The sequence below is a fragment of the Aythya ferina genome (genome assembly GCF_964211825.1).
Source record: "Aythya ferina genome assembly, chromosome: 3".
NCBI lineage: Eukaryota > Metazoa > Chordata > Aves > Anseriformes > Anatidae > Aythya > Aythya ferina.
In genome coordinates this window covers 4,460,071-4,477,297 of record NC_140298.1, presented here as the reverse complement: position 1 = coordinate 4,477,297, position 17,227 = coordinate 4,460,071, and the positions used below count along the sequence as shown (strand labels likewise).

Genomic DNA, 17,227 nt, shown 5'->3' with positions numbered 1-17,227 from the left:
GCATGAAAACAATGCAGTTTTTATTAGTTTGGCTTTTTTCCTACAGACGATGAAGGAGCTACTCCTGTAAAAAGAAGACGGGTCAGCAGTGATGAGGAGCACACTGTAGATAGCTGCATCAGTGATATAAAAACTGAACCCCAGGAGGCACTGACCCCAACAAGCACTTCAGATAACGAGACACGGGACTCTTCGATCATTGATCCGGGCACTGAACAAGATCCTCCTTCCCCTGAAAACAGTTCTGTCAAAGAGTACAGAATGGAAGTTCCATCTTCGTTTTCAGAAGACATAATGCTAGCAACGAGGTCGCAACACACAGAAGAGCAGTCAGGAAATGGTAAATTTGAAGAATGCAAAGAATTTAAAGACCTGCAGACTTCCAAGGATTCCATTGTAGCTGAGGAGGACTCGGAGTTTCCTTCCACATCGATTTCAGCGGTTTTATCTGACCTTGCAGATTTGAGAAGCTGTGATGGTCAAGCCTTACCATCCCAGGACCCTGAAACTAGTTTATCAATCAGTTGTGGCCATTCCAGAGGACTTTTTAGTCATATGCAGCAGCATGACATTTTAGACATCCTGTGTAGGACCATTGAGTCTACGATTCATGTGGTCACAAGGATATCTGGAAAAGGAAACCAAGCTGCTTCTTGACATTAGATGGAGCATGTCTGCTTTTAAGTCTTTTTTTTTCCCCAAAAAATGCTGTTTGTATAAGTTTTGCTTATTTCTGTTTTGTGCTTCAGTTTGTCCAGTGCTCTCTGCTTGAATGGCAAGATAGATTTATATGCTTAATTCTTGGTCAGGCAGAACTCCAGATTTTTATTTTATTTTATTTTTTTGCATCTACCGTACACTTTCTTAAAGGGCAATCAGATAATGGATATGTTTTATGTAATTAAGAGTTCACTGTAGTGGCTTTCATTTAATATGGCTGTCTGGGAGAACAGGGCCTCCTTGCCCTGTATGATGTAATTTAAACTTATGGCATTTTTACTGTGTATAATATGGTGTCCTCTGTGCCAGTTTTGTACCTTATAATAGAGGCAGATTGCCTCAGATCGCTGTGGTTCTTATTATCAAAATTAAGTTTACTTGTATACTAAACAACCACAAGAAATTTGATTCTGTAAAGAATCCTCTTTAGCTGTGGCCTGGCAGTATATATATGGTGCTTTATTTAACAGAATACCTGTGGAGGAAATAAAGCACACTTGATGTAAAATTAATTGTTTTATTTTTATTGACATGATCAATTGCTATTCTGTGCACTTCATTAAACTGATTGTGATGACTTTTCATTTGTTTATATATGTTGCTTCAGTCTTTGGATTTTTCATCAAAGACAACTTGAAAACTGAAACAGGTGCAGAAAGAAACGATGCTCAATTGTATATAATTTATGTAAATCTTGCTCCTTCTTCGTTTTACTGTGCATGCATGTTCAGTCACACACTTGAGAGGGATTGGTTGTTTTTTACTATTTCTCCAGCATTTAATAACAAAGTGGTGGAAGAAACCAGTAGACCTTTTCATTTCTTCCCTTAATTTTAACCCCTGTTAGACTATTCTCCCCTTTTTTCCTATGCTGTCATCTTTGACTTTCCTCTACCTGTGCTGCCTCTGGGGCCCACTCCCTCTGGCCATGTTCCCACACTTTCTTGACACCTTCTCTGCCTCCTTAAATGCTGGGCTGACTTTATCATCTCTTCTCGTCACCTTTCCTCATGTTACTTCTGACCAATATCCATTTTGTAGTTACCTCTCTGATTGTTGGTGATTTTGATTTTAACCTGATTAAACAATTTTTAGCTTCATTTTCCAGTATCTAAGGTCATTTGGGGTTTTATATCTTTATGACATGTCTTTTTCTTTTAACTTTCTTCATTCTGTCTACCATATAATGCAGTTTAGCGTCATTTACTTGTCCATGATTCTTTTGTGTGGTGCTTTTATGACTTCTCTTACTCTCTTTGAATTTATTCTTTCTTTTTTTAACCTTCTGTATTTTTTTTAACCTTCCACAGTCATTTCTGTCTTCAGTTTATGCTTTATATTCCCTTTCATTAGCACTTTTATTTGTGTATTTACAACCATTAAATTAATGTTGGTGAGGTCTTAGGTTGGTCTCATCATTATTCAAATATTAATTACATTTTTACTCTCTTTAGGAATAACCTTATTACCTTCTCTGATCAACTTCTCCATAGATTGCAACGTCAGAGAAATCCTCAACAGTTTCTAGTCAGAACTTGTACATAATGACATCAGAATTCATCTATCAAGTCTACCACGCCTTGGAATTTGTGGTTAAGAACTTTGGGATCACACCTCAATTTAAGAGCTTCAAGAAATCAAATTATCCCTTTGGTGAGTAGTCTCTGTAATTAATTACTCTTATTAAAAATGTGCATCAGAGTTTTGTTAATGTTGTTAGACTTCAGCTCTGCCTATGGCATTTTGTTGGGCTTTGGCTTCTCATACAGGATGAGGTCATACCATAATTGTCACTGGAGAGTGGGATTCTGTCTTGCGAGGGTTGTTTTTCCTGATGCTTTGAACGTCCTTTTTGAACCAAATATAGGTATTTTAGCAATTATTTCACATATGTGATACAAGTAATAGCATAGTTCTTCCCCTTCGGTGTGCAGCTCTGCAGTCTTCAGCTGGTCAATGACTGGGTCCTTTTAAGTTATTTTCGAGATGTTTGCCCCTACATATTTGTGTATGGGATTTGCAAATACTGTCAGTAGTAATTTTTGTATTTTATTATAATTTATTCTCCCAAAGACATAACTAGCCCTTTAGAATTCCACTGGAAGTCCATTTACTTGATAATCGTTTTTCATTAACAAGGCCTCTTGGAACTTTCAAGTTCAGACTGTTTCAGTGATGCTGTATTTTGTTTTTGGTAGCTCTTCAAGTAAATACCTTTAAATAGTAAAACACACATCCTACATAAGTTGTGTTATGCCAGCAGTTCCCCTTGTATCCCCTTCAAAAACCTAGATCGTATTTGTTTGATGCTTTATTAAAAAATGTTGATTAGCTTTAATTAGATGATGATTCTAAACTGACTGAATACTAGCTTTTCTATTATTTTGCTCAAAAATTGTCAAGATTACCCTTATGTTTACCTTTCCCTTTTTCCTTTTAAACTGAGTCTTCCTGCAATTTTACTGGTAATTTTTTCCAGTTTTCTTTCAGTTTCCTAAAAACTTAGTTTTGTACACAGTGTTGCCCTTCTTTTACTTGAAATCATTTTTCTAGTTTATATTTCTTTGCCTTCAGTTTCCTAAAACAAAACTAAGTGATACCTGCACTTGCCATCTCTTCCGTATCTGTTTTGCGCTTTGAAGTTTGCACCCATTTCATTCATCTTCCTCTATTGTCCCTTATTTTAAATATTGTCATTATTTCTTGCATAGTATTCCCCTCCTGTTACTTTAAATCATTTTTCTAGTTTGTACTTCTTTGTCTTCAAGAACACCATTGTTTTCGCCTGTCTTCAAAAAAAACCTCCAAGTGTCCTCCTCCCTCTCTTAAAGCTTTCATTCTCTTCCACAGCTCATCCCAACTCTGACTTAATTTGTTTGTATTTCCTCCTATAGGTCCCGCCTCTCATTTAACCCCTTCAAAACTGAGATTTTAAAACTGTTTCTCCTTTCATTGTCCTCACTGTGCATAGTCTGTTACAGCTAGCCCCTGCCTCCTGGGCTCAAATTGTGAAGATCATTCTCTACACCTATTTTCGGCTGTCCTCTAACAACTCTTCCCTTTCACATTTAAATTATTTTTCCTTTTGGCCTTCTCAGAGATGAGGTTGGTTGTCTAGAAACTTACTCTGTTATGAAAGTGTTATATCGCAAACTATTTTCTTCTGTTCCTGCTTTGTCTCTTCATGCTGCTTGCTCTGCTTAGAATGCCTTCTGTGCTCCTGTGCCTTTTTGCAAACACACAAATTCCAATACGTTTTGTGATTGTTTTCCTCAAACGTTCTTTACCTGTCTCCACTCCTCTACTTTTCCACTTCTGTTATATTGGGAACTCTTAAACAAACATTAACTTATAAAACAAACTAAATTTATGCTACTAAACCATTTATCATTGTATTGTTACCAAATGATAAGTAATTCCTAACTTTGCTCCATCCAGCTCAAGGACTGAGGATAACAAATAATTTAACAGTCTTTGATTTTAAGTAAAGTCTTGGGGAATCTGTGAGAATAGGGAGTTTTAATACTCCAGAATAAATCGTTTTGCCTCTCTAAGATGGTGATTGCCCCCTTTATACTAGGTATGACTAGAAGTGCTAGAAAAGCACCACCTAGTACAAGTAAAACAAATACGCCTTCTAAATCCCAATATAATTGAATGCAGAACTTGAACTTTCAGGTCAGCAATACAACACTAATGTCAGCTAAGTTCCAGCACCTACAGTGAAGATGGGCAGGGTGCAGGAATGCTGGTGAAGCAAAACCAAAAAGACGTCCTTTTTTGCCCCTAAGGACAGTCAAACAGAACTCCTCCTGGCTGTGAAAGCAGAGGAACTCATTGCCCAGTTCTTCTGCTGGGCCAGCCTAAAGCAATGAAGAGGTAGGTACTTCATGTCTTAAATTAAAGAAAGCTTATACATATTATCAAACTTACAGCTGCGCAGGCCTGAGGGAACAAGAAGGCGGCTAACCACAGGTCATCTCGAGTTCACTACACCTTGCATTAAAGAGGAACGCAGAGCTGGCTGGGGCTGTTCCTCCTCGCACAGTCTCAGACCTCAGTGGCAGCAGCAGTTTCCTGTTTGTTTTGGCTGTCCCACATCTGGAAGTGAGTGGTGCAACACCCAGGAACACAAGTAAGTAATTTCTTTTTTTTACACTGGTGTTTTGCAATTGGTCCAGTTGGATTACTCCTGCTAGTGGAAGGAGATGAGAAAATTCAGGCCAGCAAATCATACAAGTGGACACTTGTGACCCTAAAATGGAAGCTTTTGCTAACTGTAGGGAAAAGCGATATGAAGCATATTTCCAGAAACGTACTAGGGCTGCAGTATATACTGTTTGAAGAGACTTGCTATTATTTTTTGTGTTTTGGAGAAAACTTTGGATGTAAGTAAGTACTCTCAGATTGTAACAAAAATGGTCACAAAATCTCTTAGCCTATACTTAATTTAGGGATCTCAATTTTATAGCTAGATTTTCTACTTTTACCTAAAGGTTGCCCCTTCATCAACCAATATACTCTAAATGGAAATTGCAAGGTTAGGCAAATCTTCTTAAATATTTATGGAAAAAGGTATCTGTACTTTTAAAAAATTAGAAAAAATTAGAAAAAATTAGAAAGAGAGAAGCCTAATCTACTAAAACATGGCATTTTTCAAGAGGTTGTTCTCCACCCTCTGTATGGACACCTCCAACAAAAGTAATGCAACGTTTACTAAACAGTCTTTGTACATATATCCTATTGATGTTAGGTGTCTGCTCTTGTTAGTGCAACAAACCTCACCTAAATGCAAAGGGGATAACCAACTGCAAACTTTTAAGGGAAGACCTCTCCTGCTGAAACAGCAGCACATCATTATCTTCTGCATCGTTTAAGTTTGTATGATGGGGTTGTCATATGTTGGTGTCCTGTAAAATAAAATATATGGGACTTAACTCCTATACAAACTCATTTAGTTAGACGTATCAGTTAATGGAGAAAGTAAACTGCATGAAAAATGATGCATTTTATTGAATCAACCATGTTTTCCATAGGGAGCTTGCCCTTTCTTGGTAAATTTGTTTGAAATTGCATACTTAAATCATTTGAGAATTAAGTTATTCTTGCTAACCTCAGTGTGGCTATAATTAAGAGTAACAGTTCCTTACTTTCAATTTCCCAACTACTTGCCTGTCAAATTTATCTAACAAACAGTTGTTTGCTAAAGAATTGCAAACAGTCATAAATTATTGGAGTGGAAGATGTACAGAATTTCAAGAGGAAAAAATGAATACTGTTTCTTCCAAATTAAATTTCACACTGAGGTCAAGTAAGGCAGTACAGTGCATGCAGACTTAGCAGTGGTAAGCATCGTACCAACCAGATTAACATGGCATTTTTAATAATCTTTCCCTAAAACTGTCTACAGTGTTAGAAACAAATTCCATCTGCAGTTAAACCAATCTCAAAAAAGGTATTTGAAGAGGCCGCAAACTATATTCTCCACGTTTCTTGAAAGATCTAATTTATCATCTGTTTTATAATCCCTTTCAGTTCACCTCTGATGAGTATCCCCTTTCCTAGGGAGACAATTTGCCACTTAATACAGTGGATGTTAGAGAACTGCAAATGCTTTCTACTGATTCACGTAGCTTACCTACCTCCGATGGTAGTATTTTACTGCAGTTGAATCATAATTGATCTCTCAAGTTAAGTTGTAGGTAAGTGCAAATGAGATCAATTTCCCCCAAGTAAACCTGTTTTATATACATAGTCTGACTTAGAGGCCACCTCATTCACTAAAAATCCATAAATAATGCTTAAATTATATACAGTATTATAGAAGTGGGTCTTTATTCTTCCCACAAATAAATTATATGAAAAAAAATTTAACAATGTATAAAAAGTAATGCCCTAACAAAACTACAGTGCTGTTATCATTCCATATTGTCTTTGGATTGCTGCAGTAAAATACGTATTTCTTCAAAATACTGCTTCTTCCAACATTGTCTTGTACTATCTTCGTTAGCGACAGGAACACCTTTGCACTCTAACTGCAGTTCTGTTTCAGCAGCCATATCCTTGAAATTCAAGGTAACCGTTGCATAATGTTCTGAAGGAAGAAAAGATAACATTTCAATCAAGTGTTTTTCAATGGGTTAAATTAAAAGTATGGTAGCTAATTTCATCTACTTTTGCCTGCATCTGAGTGAAGCCTGTTTTCACAGATGATAATTTCTGTGGACATCAAGCTGTTCTCCAAAAAAAACACAGACTAAGCAAGCTTCCAGTTAGCAAGGCTGTTAACTGTCATGTTATTGTTTGTGTTTTTTTTCCATGCAAAGTGTAGCCTCTGTTAGGGGTCCTCAGAAAGACTCACCATCAGGCCAGTTTCTGCACCTCCACTTCAAGACAATTCTTTGGCTTGGGACCTGGATGAAAAGAAGAAGATTCCTCCCATTAGCATGTTCTCTGCTTTCGGGATAATTCACACTGCAACTACTGAATGCTAATTCTTCCCTGAAAAGTAAGGAGAGAAATATTATCTTGCATAAGCAAAAACACCACTGCAAACACTATGGAAATTGCTTTTTGTCTGTCTGTTTGTAAATAAACTGTTTTCATTAAACTCTCAGCTTGCTACATTCCATTATTTTCGTCTCTCTATGGAAAGGTCATGCTGATTAAATACTAGTGTAAAATATCGGTTTTATTGCAGACCTTGAAATGGGGGCAAATCATGCTTTCACCCCTGCACTTTACTCCCTGTCATCTGGATAGCCACTGTGCACATGGTTTTCAGAGGTTTCAAAAACGGAGCTGAGCTCTAATCACCACTTTTTTTTTTTGGTATTTGCAAGAGCACTCAGTTGGAGACAGTGAAATATATGCCCTGAACAGCAGAGAGATCATTTCTCCAGTTACATGAAGAATAGATTTGGGAGATAAGACTTAAACCTGCTTTCTAATACCTCCTAATCTATTAATTAAAAAAAAAAAAAAAAGAGAGAAAGATGGTGCTCAGTTCCCTTCCCCAGTGCAGGTCATTAAAGTATAACTGATCCCTGTTCTTTTGCTGGGGAAGAAAAAAAAATCAAAATCACATAGTAGCAATTTCTGCCTTTGTTGTAGAGGAGCTTTTCTAATGTCTGTTCAGTTCATGTCAAAAACTTAAGGTACTTTTTAACTCAAAGAAAAAAATGAACCATCTCCACCCCTATTTTTTAAGTACAAAATAGGTTTTGTTTGTTCTTACCAATTCTGCGTATTCACCACTGACACAGCCATCAAACATCTGGAGTTTCCCTCCTTTCTCAGCTTCAATCACAGCAGGACACTTGGAAAACTTCTGTACCAACTATGAAGAAAAAAATACAGCACAAGTCAGTCACCTACAACCATACACTAATAAATAACGCACCATATTATGAGACAAGGGAGGTTTGTATATAAATTATATAAAGCTGCAGTTTTATTTTGTTAATTTGGCTTTTCTTCCTTTTAAGTTAAGAACTAATAAAAGGTCTAAGCCACCCTAATAAGCTCCCATTAAACATGTAAAGCAGAATGCTCCTCCTGCCACCTTATAGAGCTTTCTGCTTGCTATCTCACGAACTTGACAACTAGGTCAGAGAGCTAGCTTTTGTTCAGTGGTAGGACGCCATCGACCTGACACACTACCTCAGCATCTGTCAACTGTTTTCCATTTTCTCCACTGAAATTCCTCAGTGGCTTAAAACATGAATCTTTTCAGCAAAACTTAACAAATAATGACTATCAGAATTATAAATACTTAGTGAAGTTACAAGAAAACAACAGCTCACTAATTTCTGGATGATTACCTCTCTCATTCCATTTAATGTACCTAGAGAAAATTATCTTGACACTACGAACGTTACACATTTTATCACTTACACAACTATTCAGATGTAATGAATGCCTCCTTCCTCGTACAACCCTTAAGCTCTTCTACTGAAAGCATCACTTACTTCCTTAGTTGTGAAGACGCTGTAAAGCTCATCTGCTGGAGAGCTGAATATTTCTCTCATAACGATCTTCACGGTTGGAATTTTTACACCAACTATATCCGAAGAATGTGGCGAAACAGAAGCCTGTAAAGCAAACAATATTCACATGAATGACAGCAAAATCAGGCAATTCTAAGTTCTGAACGTTCAACCTTACACATGCTGTGTTGTGAGTATACAGTAACTATACAATGTACTTCCACATTTTTGACAGTAATATTAATCAAGCATCCAGTAATTGAAGTGACACAATGACAAGTAATTCACACCAAAGACATCTGTAAGACAAAGACAGCTAACTTCAGACTGTGGGAAGTGACCAGTGCTGGTGAACTCCACCCTCACCTTGCAGAAGCTCCCAGCCTTACAGAACACCGTTACAGATAGACGCTGGTATCCCCACCCAGCAGACCCACACCCGGGTTCTGTGACCGGCATCTCGGTGTCACATGCCCTGATGACAGCAATGAGCAGGCAGTGCCACCCCAAAGACTTCCACGTTTGCAGGAAACCACAGGGATACTTGTTATCACAGCAAAATCTGCAGGGACTGCATTTATGACAGTATTAAATGTGTCTGACACGAAGCCAGCATACCTGCACAGCGTTCCCACTTAGTTTTCTCTCAGCAGCCACATCCTGACCAGCAGCTTTCGTTGGCAGAATCATTCCCAAGGTAAACTCTGCAGTGAAGAAGAGCACTGTTCAGCACAACATTTGAGCCATACAACTGCCCTGACACTGTGCTGTGTCATGAAGACTGCTGGCCAAAACTGCAGAATGGGGAAAACCACTGGGATGCACAAAATGGGACATTAAAGATGGGAGCACAGAATAGGCCATACAGTTCCAGTCTGGTTTCCATCCCTAACCCATGTGTCTTTATTACCCATAGAGTCAAAAAGCAATTTCCACCAAAAATACAGGCTTTTCAAAAATACCTGACCCCAAATTAGTAAGATTTGCCCATTAAGGCATACACCATCTCCATTAACTTCTCAACTATCAGCGAAAGGACAAAGAGGGTAGAGCCCTGTTCTGCTAGCCAACCAGGCAGCCTGCAGGTCTTGCAGTGATCTCTGTGGTCAGCACGTGTAACAAATATATAGCCTGGATCACTACAGAAGCTTCTGGACACTACACAATTGACAACAACAAAGATCTTGACTACAAGGCCTAACATTTTTACCTCAGCTGATGACAGTCAGAAAGAAAGAAAAAAAAAAGAAAAACCCACCAAGGACTTGCCAGTGTGTCACCCATCTCTTGGAGAAAGAAGACTGCATAAAACCATACGCAGCACGCTGCCTTACATTACCTGTTTTAAGTGCTTTCAGATAATCTCTGAGGGCCTCTCTGACTTTTGTGGTTCCTTCAGTTCTCATAAGGTCCTTCAGAACATCGCCTTCCCCTTTCTTTTTGCTAACATTTATCTAGAAAAAGAACAATGACAAAGTCTAAGACGCATCTAAACATTAGCTTTTTGGATTCTGGCAATATAAGAGAATATTTTGTTTACTATACTCAGGGGACAGCTGCAGTTTCAAGTTCATTATATTCTCCATTTATCCTACCTTTGCTAAAAAAACATCCTTTTGGGTTTTCACTTAAATAAATGCAGTATCTCATTTCCAGATCAGCTTATTCAAGATCAAGTATAAACGGTTGTCTAATACACAGCAAAGCTGAGGAATCTGTAGAAGCCAGAGTGTCAACTACTATACAACAACCAACTAGGAGAATCCTTAAGTTTTAGGTTGTTTTTTCTTTAGGATTTTAACAATCAGAGCTCTTCTCAAATGTGTAGTTAGTATACAGTCACAAACGATAATTAGCAAAGAAAACCGTGCACATTCCTAGTAGGTAAATTTGAGAACAGAGATAAGTGTAAGATTCCAAATATGAAAATGAAAACAAGAAGAGCAAAGTAAACTATCCAAGTGCAATTATCCCACTTAATCAGAGCATAAATCAAAATATGATGCCTATACATTAACGCTTTACTTAAGAATTCTGAACCTATATAGCCATATCAGTATTTCACACCTACCTCTGTATCATCTACCTCATTTTCTTCTGACAGGTTAGGAATTTCAACAGATCCCTTATGTTTCTCACCAGACTCTTTCACTGTACCTGTATTAACATAACGAATTCTTAAATGCATTATTAAAAACTATTTCCCCCATCACAAGAGCTTGGAAATCAGTTGTTCAAAACTGTTACTTGAAGCGAGTTGCCTAGAATCCAATTTAAAGGAACTAAATAGCATCAAAAAGTCTCAAATGTATCACAATACTTGCACAGTAAACTGTTCTCAGAACTGTATTTCCTGCACAGGGCAGTCAGTGGGTACACATACACGCACACAGGTACACCCTCTCATTAAGCTCATTTCACACTACCGTTCTGCTCTCATCTTCAGTTGTCAGCTGTTCTAATACTCTCCACTTTCAAAGACATGTCTGCCATCACAGAACGTGAATCTAAAAAGGGGGCAGGGGAAAAAAACAAACTTCCTCCTCCCCTAAATTTCTCTGCCCATTAATTAGAAGCTCCCTGGAATGCCAGCTCCTTGAGTGCCTTGAAAGCTCCGACCATACAGAAACATGACCATCAAACACACATACGTGTGACAGGTGGATGACTGAAACACAGAATAGGAAACTCCACTTGTGAACGTTTGAGGACAATCCTTCTGCTCTTCGCAGTTGTACTGCCGCTAATACTGCACCCGTCAGACAGACCGTGCAGGACCAGAGAACACGCTCTGCTCCTGCGTCTGTCTGGGCAAAGGCCCACGGTCACTCACCTCCAGGGCTATAAAGCTCTATGAGCTTGATACACGGGTTCTGGAGCAGGAACCCTGTCGGGTGCTTCCTTGCTTTAGACCTTTCTGTGGAAGGATTTAATGCAAGGTCTAAGGTAAGGAATGATCTAATGCAAAGTTTTCATTCCAGTGGAGACCCCCTTGCCTTACAAAAGCATTTAGTTATTTAAATTTGTTCACCGTTTAGATCATGTTAAAATTTCTTCAGAGAGCAATAGCAGAAGCATGCACTTCTGCCCCAAATCCAGTTATCTTCATGCTGTTCTATCAGCAAGACTAAAATCCAAACAACCCAGTGTTAAGCATGACTGCAAAAGGGGAGTTACCATCAAGGCCAGCATTGTATTTATTTGGATTCTCTCACCTTCAAAGGAGCTAGCTAAATACCGACTCCCCTTCATTGCCCACACCCCGAAACAATCGCCAGCCTACGGGGCCGCACGAAGCGCAGATACAGCCTCCTGGCTAAAGGTCAAGGCCACACTGAAGTACACAAAGAAAACACTCAGACATCTCTCAGCCAGAAGAGTGAACGGTGGTTAGTAACGGGAAGTGGAGTGTGCTGCAAAGGTTCCACCCCTGTCAGGCACAATTCGATGAAGCACAGCATGGGACGCAGGCAGTTAGTCCAGAAGGACAGCCACATCCGCACAGCAAAAGGTGAGCTACAGGACCTCCCTCAGGCTTCTCAGCGTCTCCCAGGAGAACCTCTTAGCTCAAGTAGGAAGCCAGGTGAACAACTTAATTACCCCGTTACTACGCTTCAGAACCCAACACACCTCCCATGCAGCCTCCTCAGTTTTCTCTCTACCGTGTCCTTCCAGTTCCAGGATGAGCACCAACAAAAATACAGAGCACTGTTTCTGCACACGTTAAAGCAAATCTTATGTTCAGCTACTCTCCCCCAGAATAAGTGCAAGCATGCAGGAAGAATTTTTTAGGAGCAAAATACAACCTTGACTTCTATCCATTCTGCTAATTTTATTACCAACGTTAAGAACTCTTAAAATACAGATTCCCTGGTAACACAGGCCAGGATGACAAATTTAGGTTTATATAAAAACAGTGAACAGACTTTCTCTCCTTTGAATAATGGTTGTCCAAGGGATTGATGCAGATGTTATCTGTGCTGGACAGTAGAGTCCCACCAGTTAACAAAGTTGGTTCAACATTATGTAGGTACAGCTGTGGTACGGCTTCACAATTTTACTATCACTGTAATCTAAGCAAATTACCTTTTACGAAAATAAAATACAAATACTCTGGTAGCAAAGCTACTATTTAAAAAAAAAAAAAAAAAAAAAAAAAGATTATTTGGTTTGTTTTCTGACAATCCACTATTTTAGAAAATTAACAGTAAAAGCATGCTTCCCTACTTATAAAACCACTGTTGCAATACATGCTTAAAAGGACATACACCAGTCCTCATAAAGCTTCCATCACCACGTAGAAGGATCCATTAAAATACTCATTACATCCTCAAAACGTGAAAGAGGGAACAGCCATTTTGCTCAATTACAGTGCCATTAAGTACTGTCAGTTCCTCACTTTCTTGGTGCTCTGTAATCCTAATTGCTAAGGGGCATATTTTTCTTCCCAAATCGGACTTTCCAAACTGGCTGCAAATTTCAGGAGTTACATCTTTTTGTTCTTAGGTATCCACATTTTAACTATTGCTTGAATTCCTAGTTATCCTGGAAGACATGCAGAAGGAAATAATTACAAAAACTGTTGTTTTCGCAGTTCGGTCTTAACTCTCATTTCTAATTAAGAGCTCTCAGGAAACACACAACGTGGTGGCTAGCAAATAAAGATCAAACAGCCTCAGCTTACTGCAGAATTTCACCGTGTAGTAGCGAACTCCTTCAAAACTAACCTCACACATCACCTAACCCACTGTTAGCTGTCTGTACTGAAGGGCACGAAGATCTCACACGGAAAATATTGTATGAAGAATTTGTCTAGAAATGTAAACAACAAAACACTGCATATCCGCCTATTTCTAAGCTTTAGACACTGAAGTAAAACAATCAAAAAGAAGACCAAAACTACTTAAAACTTTGATAATTTGAGCTTATTTAAAAAACGGATTACAAGTATTTACATTGCGTTGATACAAAGCATACCTCCCGTGGTGTTTTTTTTTTTTTTTATGTTTGCCTTCCTTTGTGTTAAGATTTAGACCGCAGGTGTAACTATTTCCTTGGTTCGTAACACATTTATAACGTAGTTAGCTACCGAGGTGAACCCAAACTTAGCCCAGGTACTTCTTTACGCCTCCTCGCCTCAGTTCCGAGTTCGTTCAGCCAGGAGCACCACAGTCACCAAACCAAACGCTGGAGTCGCGCTCAGCCAAACCAAAGCGGAAAAAAATTAAATAAATAAAGCGACCAACAGCCGAACCGTGCCGGACACGGCCCCACAAGAGGCAGCGGAGCCAGCAGCGGCCGCAGCCCGTGTCAGCAGGGCTCGGCCGCTGCCCGCGCCGCCCGCGACCGCCTCCGAGCCGCCGCCCGGCTCCCCTCAGGCCGCCCGGCGCCACGCGAGGCCCCCCCGCCCGCCGCCCCCGCACCTCTCCAGGCGAGCCGCAGGTTCCACTCGTAGAAGAAGATGAGCTTCCCCTTCCGGCTGCTGCAGGACGCCTCGCCCTCGGCCTGCTTCAGCTCGCTGATCTCGCAGCGCCCGGCCTCGCCCTCCACCGCCAGCCCCACCAGCACCTCCTTCAGCTTGCTCTTGGACCAGCCGGTCGCGTCCCGCTCCGTCCTGCGGCGGCACAGCGGCGCCGTCAGCGCCCGCCGGCCCCCGCTCCGCTTCCCCGTTCCCCGTTCCCCTTCTCCCCTTCCCCCCCGGCCCCTCGCGGCCGCCCCCGGCCCACCAGTGCCAGTTGTTGACGTTGGTGGCGTCCGCGCGCTCCTCCACGATCCAGCGCGGGTCCCCCTGCCCCCACTTGGCCATGGCGCTGCCCCGCCGCCCGCGGCCCGCCCGCGCCGCCGGACAGAAGGTGCCAGAAGCCGCCCCTCCCCCGAGGCGGCGCTGAGGCGGCCCCGCGCGGCTCCCGGCCCCTCAGGAGGCGCCGCGGCACGAAACGCGCCCGCACCACCCCTGTGTGAGGGCGAAAAGAACAAGAAAAGGGGGACGAAGGCTCGAGAAACGCCTCGTCCGGCCCTAAGGGAAAGGCAGCGCAGCGGGGAGCTGGCTGGTTTTTTTTTGCGTTTTGCTTTTGTCTCCTTTTATTCATAACAGACAGAATTAAATAGCCCGTAAGACGTCCTGGGAAAGTAACTGCATCACAACCGTGCCACAGCTCTACCGCTTGTTTTCTTTCTTGTCTATCTCTTGCAGCACAAACAGGAGTAGCAAGCATTAGAAGGCGGATAGCGTCCCCCTATTATTACACATTTAATTTTGTATTGTTACAGCAGTCTTGTGGCTTTCATAAAAGTTCTCTTCGCCAAGCACAGCTACTGAGGAAAGCTGTCCTCATCGGAGTCATTGAGTTCGGATTCTGTATCCAAAATAATGGCCGCTTCTGAAAATTTTACTCCTTTTATTCCTTTGTCAGGGGCAGGTGTAAGCGAAGGAGCTGAGTCATGCTTAGAGGCGTCCTGCAAGAAAACAAAGAACACAGCTGAGGCAAAGTGACGGATGGTAGAGTGGACAAAATCAAAGCACCAGAAGTTGCATCACTTTAATGTGTATTCTGCCTCTGAAGCCTGCAGTGAAAGCATCATCTTCAAGGCTGCAAGCTTTAGGAGCAGCAACACATGAGAACCCTGTCCTGTACATGTTCTGCAAAAGATGGAAGAGAACCACCCTTCTTTTCTGCTTCACAAAATCCTCCTCCTCCACCCTCCTAAGCAGAGACCAACAGCCCCTCCTCAAAGATGGTCATTACTCAAGATTATTTTTTTTTTTCCCATGGATGAGTTCAGTCACAAGTTTACAGTTTTTTAATAATTATTTCAGTAATTTGAAACAACTTTCACTCCATTCATTGCAACTGAAAAGCCATTTGCCTGTTTTGTTGTGATTTTGGCAGTGGTTTGGCACTTACATTTCTAGGTAGAGCAGCATTTTCAGAAGCTACCTTTTTTTCTTGTTCACTGCTGATATCTAATAGCAGTGTCTCAAGGTAATTGCACTTTTCATCGGCCTGAAGTGCGTCTTTGTCAGCATTGCCTTCTTTGGTATCCTGCAGGTTGCTAAATGCTATGGTTTCAGTTTTTCTGAAAGAGAGTTAAGAGAATTCATAACACCTTCATCTTGCAAATCGTTACGTGAAAATAATCTTGGCTTGTCTGAAACAGAGAAATACGTATGCTGATTTCAAAATTACTGGGATTTTACCCAGTTGAATGATATGTAGCTTCTTGTAGCCTGAAAGCTTTTTTCCTGGATAAGGCTTAACAATAATGATTTGTGATACAAGATTAAGAGGTATTAGCTCCCTCAAAGCATAGATACTATAGCCTATTACTGTAACAGTTCTTAGAAATCAACATACATGCTATTGAAAGATGCAAGGAAAATCATATGTTACCAGAATAACCAAGAAACACATCTTTTGATATGCTTATTTTTTATTTTTTTTAATAAATTTATGGTATCAGCATTCTACTTACACTTCCTTTGTGTCCTCTGGTTTCACTAGGCTGTTCAGACTTCCATTTTTGTCAGCTAAATTCGGATTATCAATACCCTCCACTTCATGTAGCTTCTTCACCAAGTATTGTTGGTCATACATTCTGAAAATGATAAATGCATTAAAATTAAATTGCTCATTCGTTTTAAAGACTGGCTTTCCAATTGTTTTCCAAATAGAATGTGAAATTACTGGTACCACAATTTTAATACACAGCATCTATTTTCTGTATTATTCTGGCAATTAGTTTTGAGTATTGCCTATTTTTTGATTATATCACAGAATCACAGAATTTCTAGGTTGGAAGAGACCTCAAGATCATCAAGTCCAACCTCTGACCTAACGCTAGCAGTCCCGACTAAACCATATCCCTGAGCTCTACATCTAAACGTCTTTTGAAGACTTCCAGGGATGGTGACTCCACCACTTCCCTGGGCAGCCTGTTCCAATGCCTCACAACCCTTTCAGTAAAGAAGTTCTTCCTAACATCCAACCTAAAACTCCCCTGGCTCAACTTAAGCCCATTCCCCCTCGTCCTGTCACCAGGCACGTGGGAGAACAGACCAACCCCCACCTCGCTACAGCCTCCCTTGAGGTACCTATAGAGAGCAATAAGGTCGCCCCTGAGCCTCCTCTTCTCCAGGCTGAACAAGCCCAGCTCCCTCAGCCGCTCCTCGTAGGACTTGTTCTCCAGGCCCCTCACCAGCTTCGTCACCCTTCTCTGCACCTGCTCAAGCACCTCGATGTCCTTCTTGTAGCGAGGGGCCCAAAACTGAACACAGTACTCGAGGTGCGGCCTCACCAGAGCCGAGTACAGGGGGACGATCACCTCCCTAGCCCTGCTGGTCACACAGTTTCTTATGCAAGCCAGGATGCTGTTGGCCTTCTTGGCCACCTGAGCACACTGCTGGCTCATATTCAGCGGACTATCAACTATCAACTATATATTAATTGTATCAGTGTAAATATGAGCTAACCTCTTGAAAACATTTCTTCCTCATCTACATAGTCCTACAGGCATTGAAG

General features: G+C 40.8%; 3 protein-coding genes across 12 annotated transcripts in view; 1 reads left to right on the top strand and 2 right to left on the bottom strand.

Annotated features, from left to right (window-relative positions):
• The window catches only part of USP34 (ubiquitin specific peptidase 34), a 135,208-nt gene extending 129,003 nt beyond the window's left edge, over nucleotides 1-6,205 (top strand). For 8 of the 10 annotated variants that reach the window (XM_084513739.1, XM_084513740.1, XM_084513742.1 and 5 more), the window contains one exon: nucleotides 47-6,205. In XM_084513739.1, the coding sequence (XP_084369865.1) occupies nucleotides 47-657 (611 nt within the window). In that variant the 3' untranslated portion in view covers nucleotides 658-6,205. The remainder of the gene's footprint in view (nucleotides 1-46) is intronic. The other 2 variants (XR_014691187.1, XR_014691188.1) reach the window with 2 other exon arrangements.
• Nucleotides 5,710-14,639, bottom strand: LOC311433996 (activator of 90 kDa heat shock protein ATPase homolog 2-like). The gene is made up of 9 exons (XM_084513748.1): nucleotides 14,435-14,639; nucleotides 14,132-14,322; nucleotides 10,780-10,865; nucleotides 10,048-10,162; nucleotides 9,327-9,412; nucleotides 8,691-8,813; nucleotides 7,958-8,059; nucleotides 7,082-7,133; nucleotides 5,710-6,814 (listed from the first exon to the last, which is right to left on the bottom strand). The coding sequence occupies exons 1-9, from the start codon at nucleotides 14,512-14,514 to the stop codon at nucleotides 6,639-6,641; spliced, it is 1,011 nt and encodes a 336-aa protein (XP_084369874.1). The 5' UTR covers nucleotides 14,515-14,639; the 3' UTR covers nucleotides 5,710-6,638.
• A 120-nt stretch (nucleotides 14,640-14,759) lies between these two features.
• Nucleotides 14,760-17,227, bottom strand: part of LOC311433995 (protocadherin Fat 4-like) — a 43,956-nt gene continuing 41,488 nt past the window's right edge. The window contains exons 42-44 of the mRNA XM_084513747.1: nucleotides 16,182-16,304; nucleotides 15,614-15,785; nucleotides 14,760-15,164 (exon numbers count right to left, since the gene is read on the bottom strand). Coding sequence (XP_084369873.1) covers nucleotides 15,021-15,164; nucleotides 15,614-15,785; nucleotides 16,182-16,304 — 439 coding nt within the window. The 3' untranslated portion in view covers nucleotides 14,760-15,020. The remainder of the gene's footprint in view (nucleotides 15,165-15,613; nucleotides 15,786-16,181; nucleotides 16,305-17,227) is intronic.

What these genes read in the sequence shown, in the direction of transcription:
- LOC311433996 (XM_084513748.1), bottom strand. Translation starts at nt 14,514, where the DNA reads ATGGCCAAGTGGGGGCAGGGGGACCCGCGCTGGATCGTGGAGGAGCGC. An exon ending in TCTGAAAGCACTTAAAACAG is followed by an intron (nt 9,413 to 10,047) that starts GTAATGTAAGGC and finishes TCTTCACTGCAG; the next exon opens with AGTTTACCTTGGGAATGATT. An exon ending in GCGTCTTCACAACTAAGGAA is followed by an intron (nt 8,060 to 8,690) that starts GTAAGTGATGCT and finishes TTTTCTTCATAG; the next exon opens with TTGGTACAGAAGTTTTCCAA.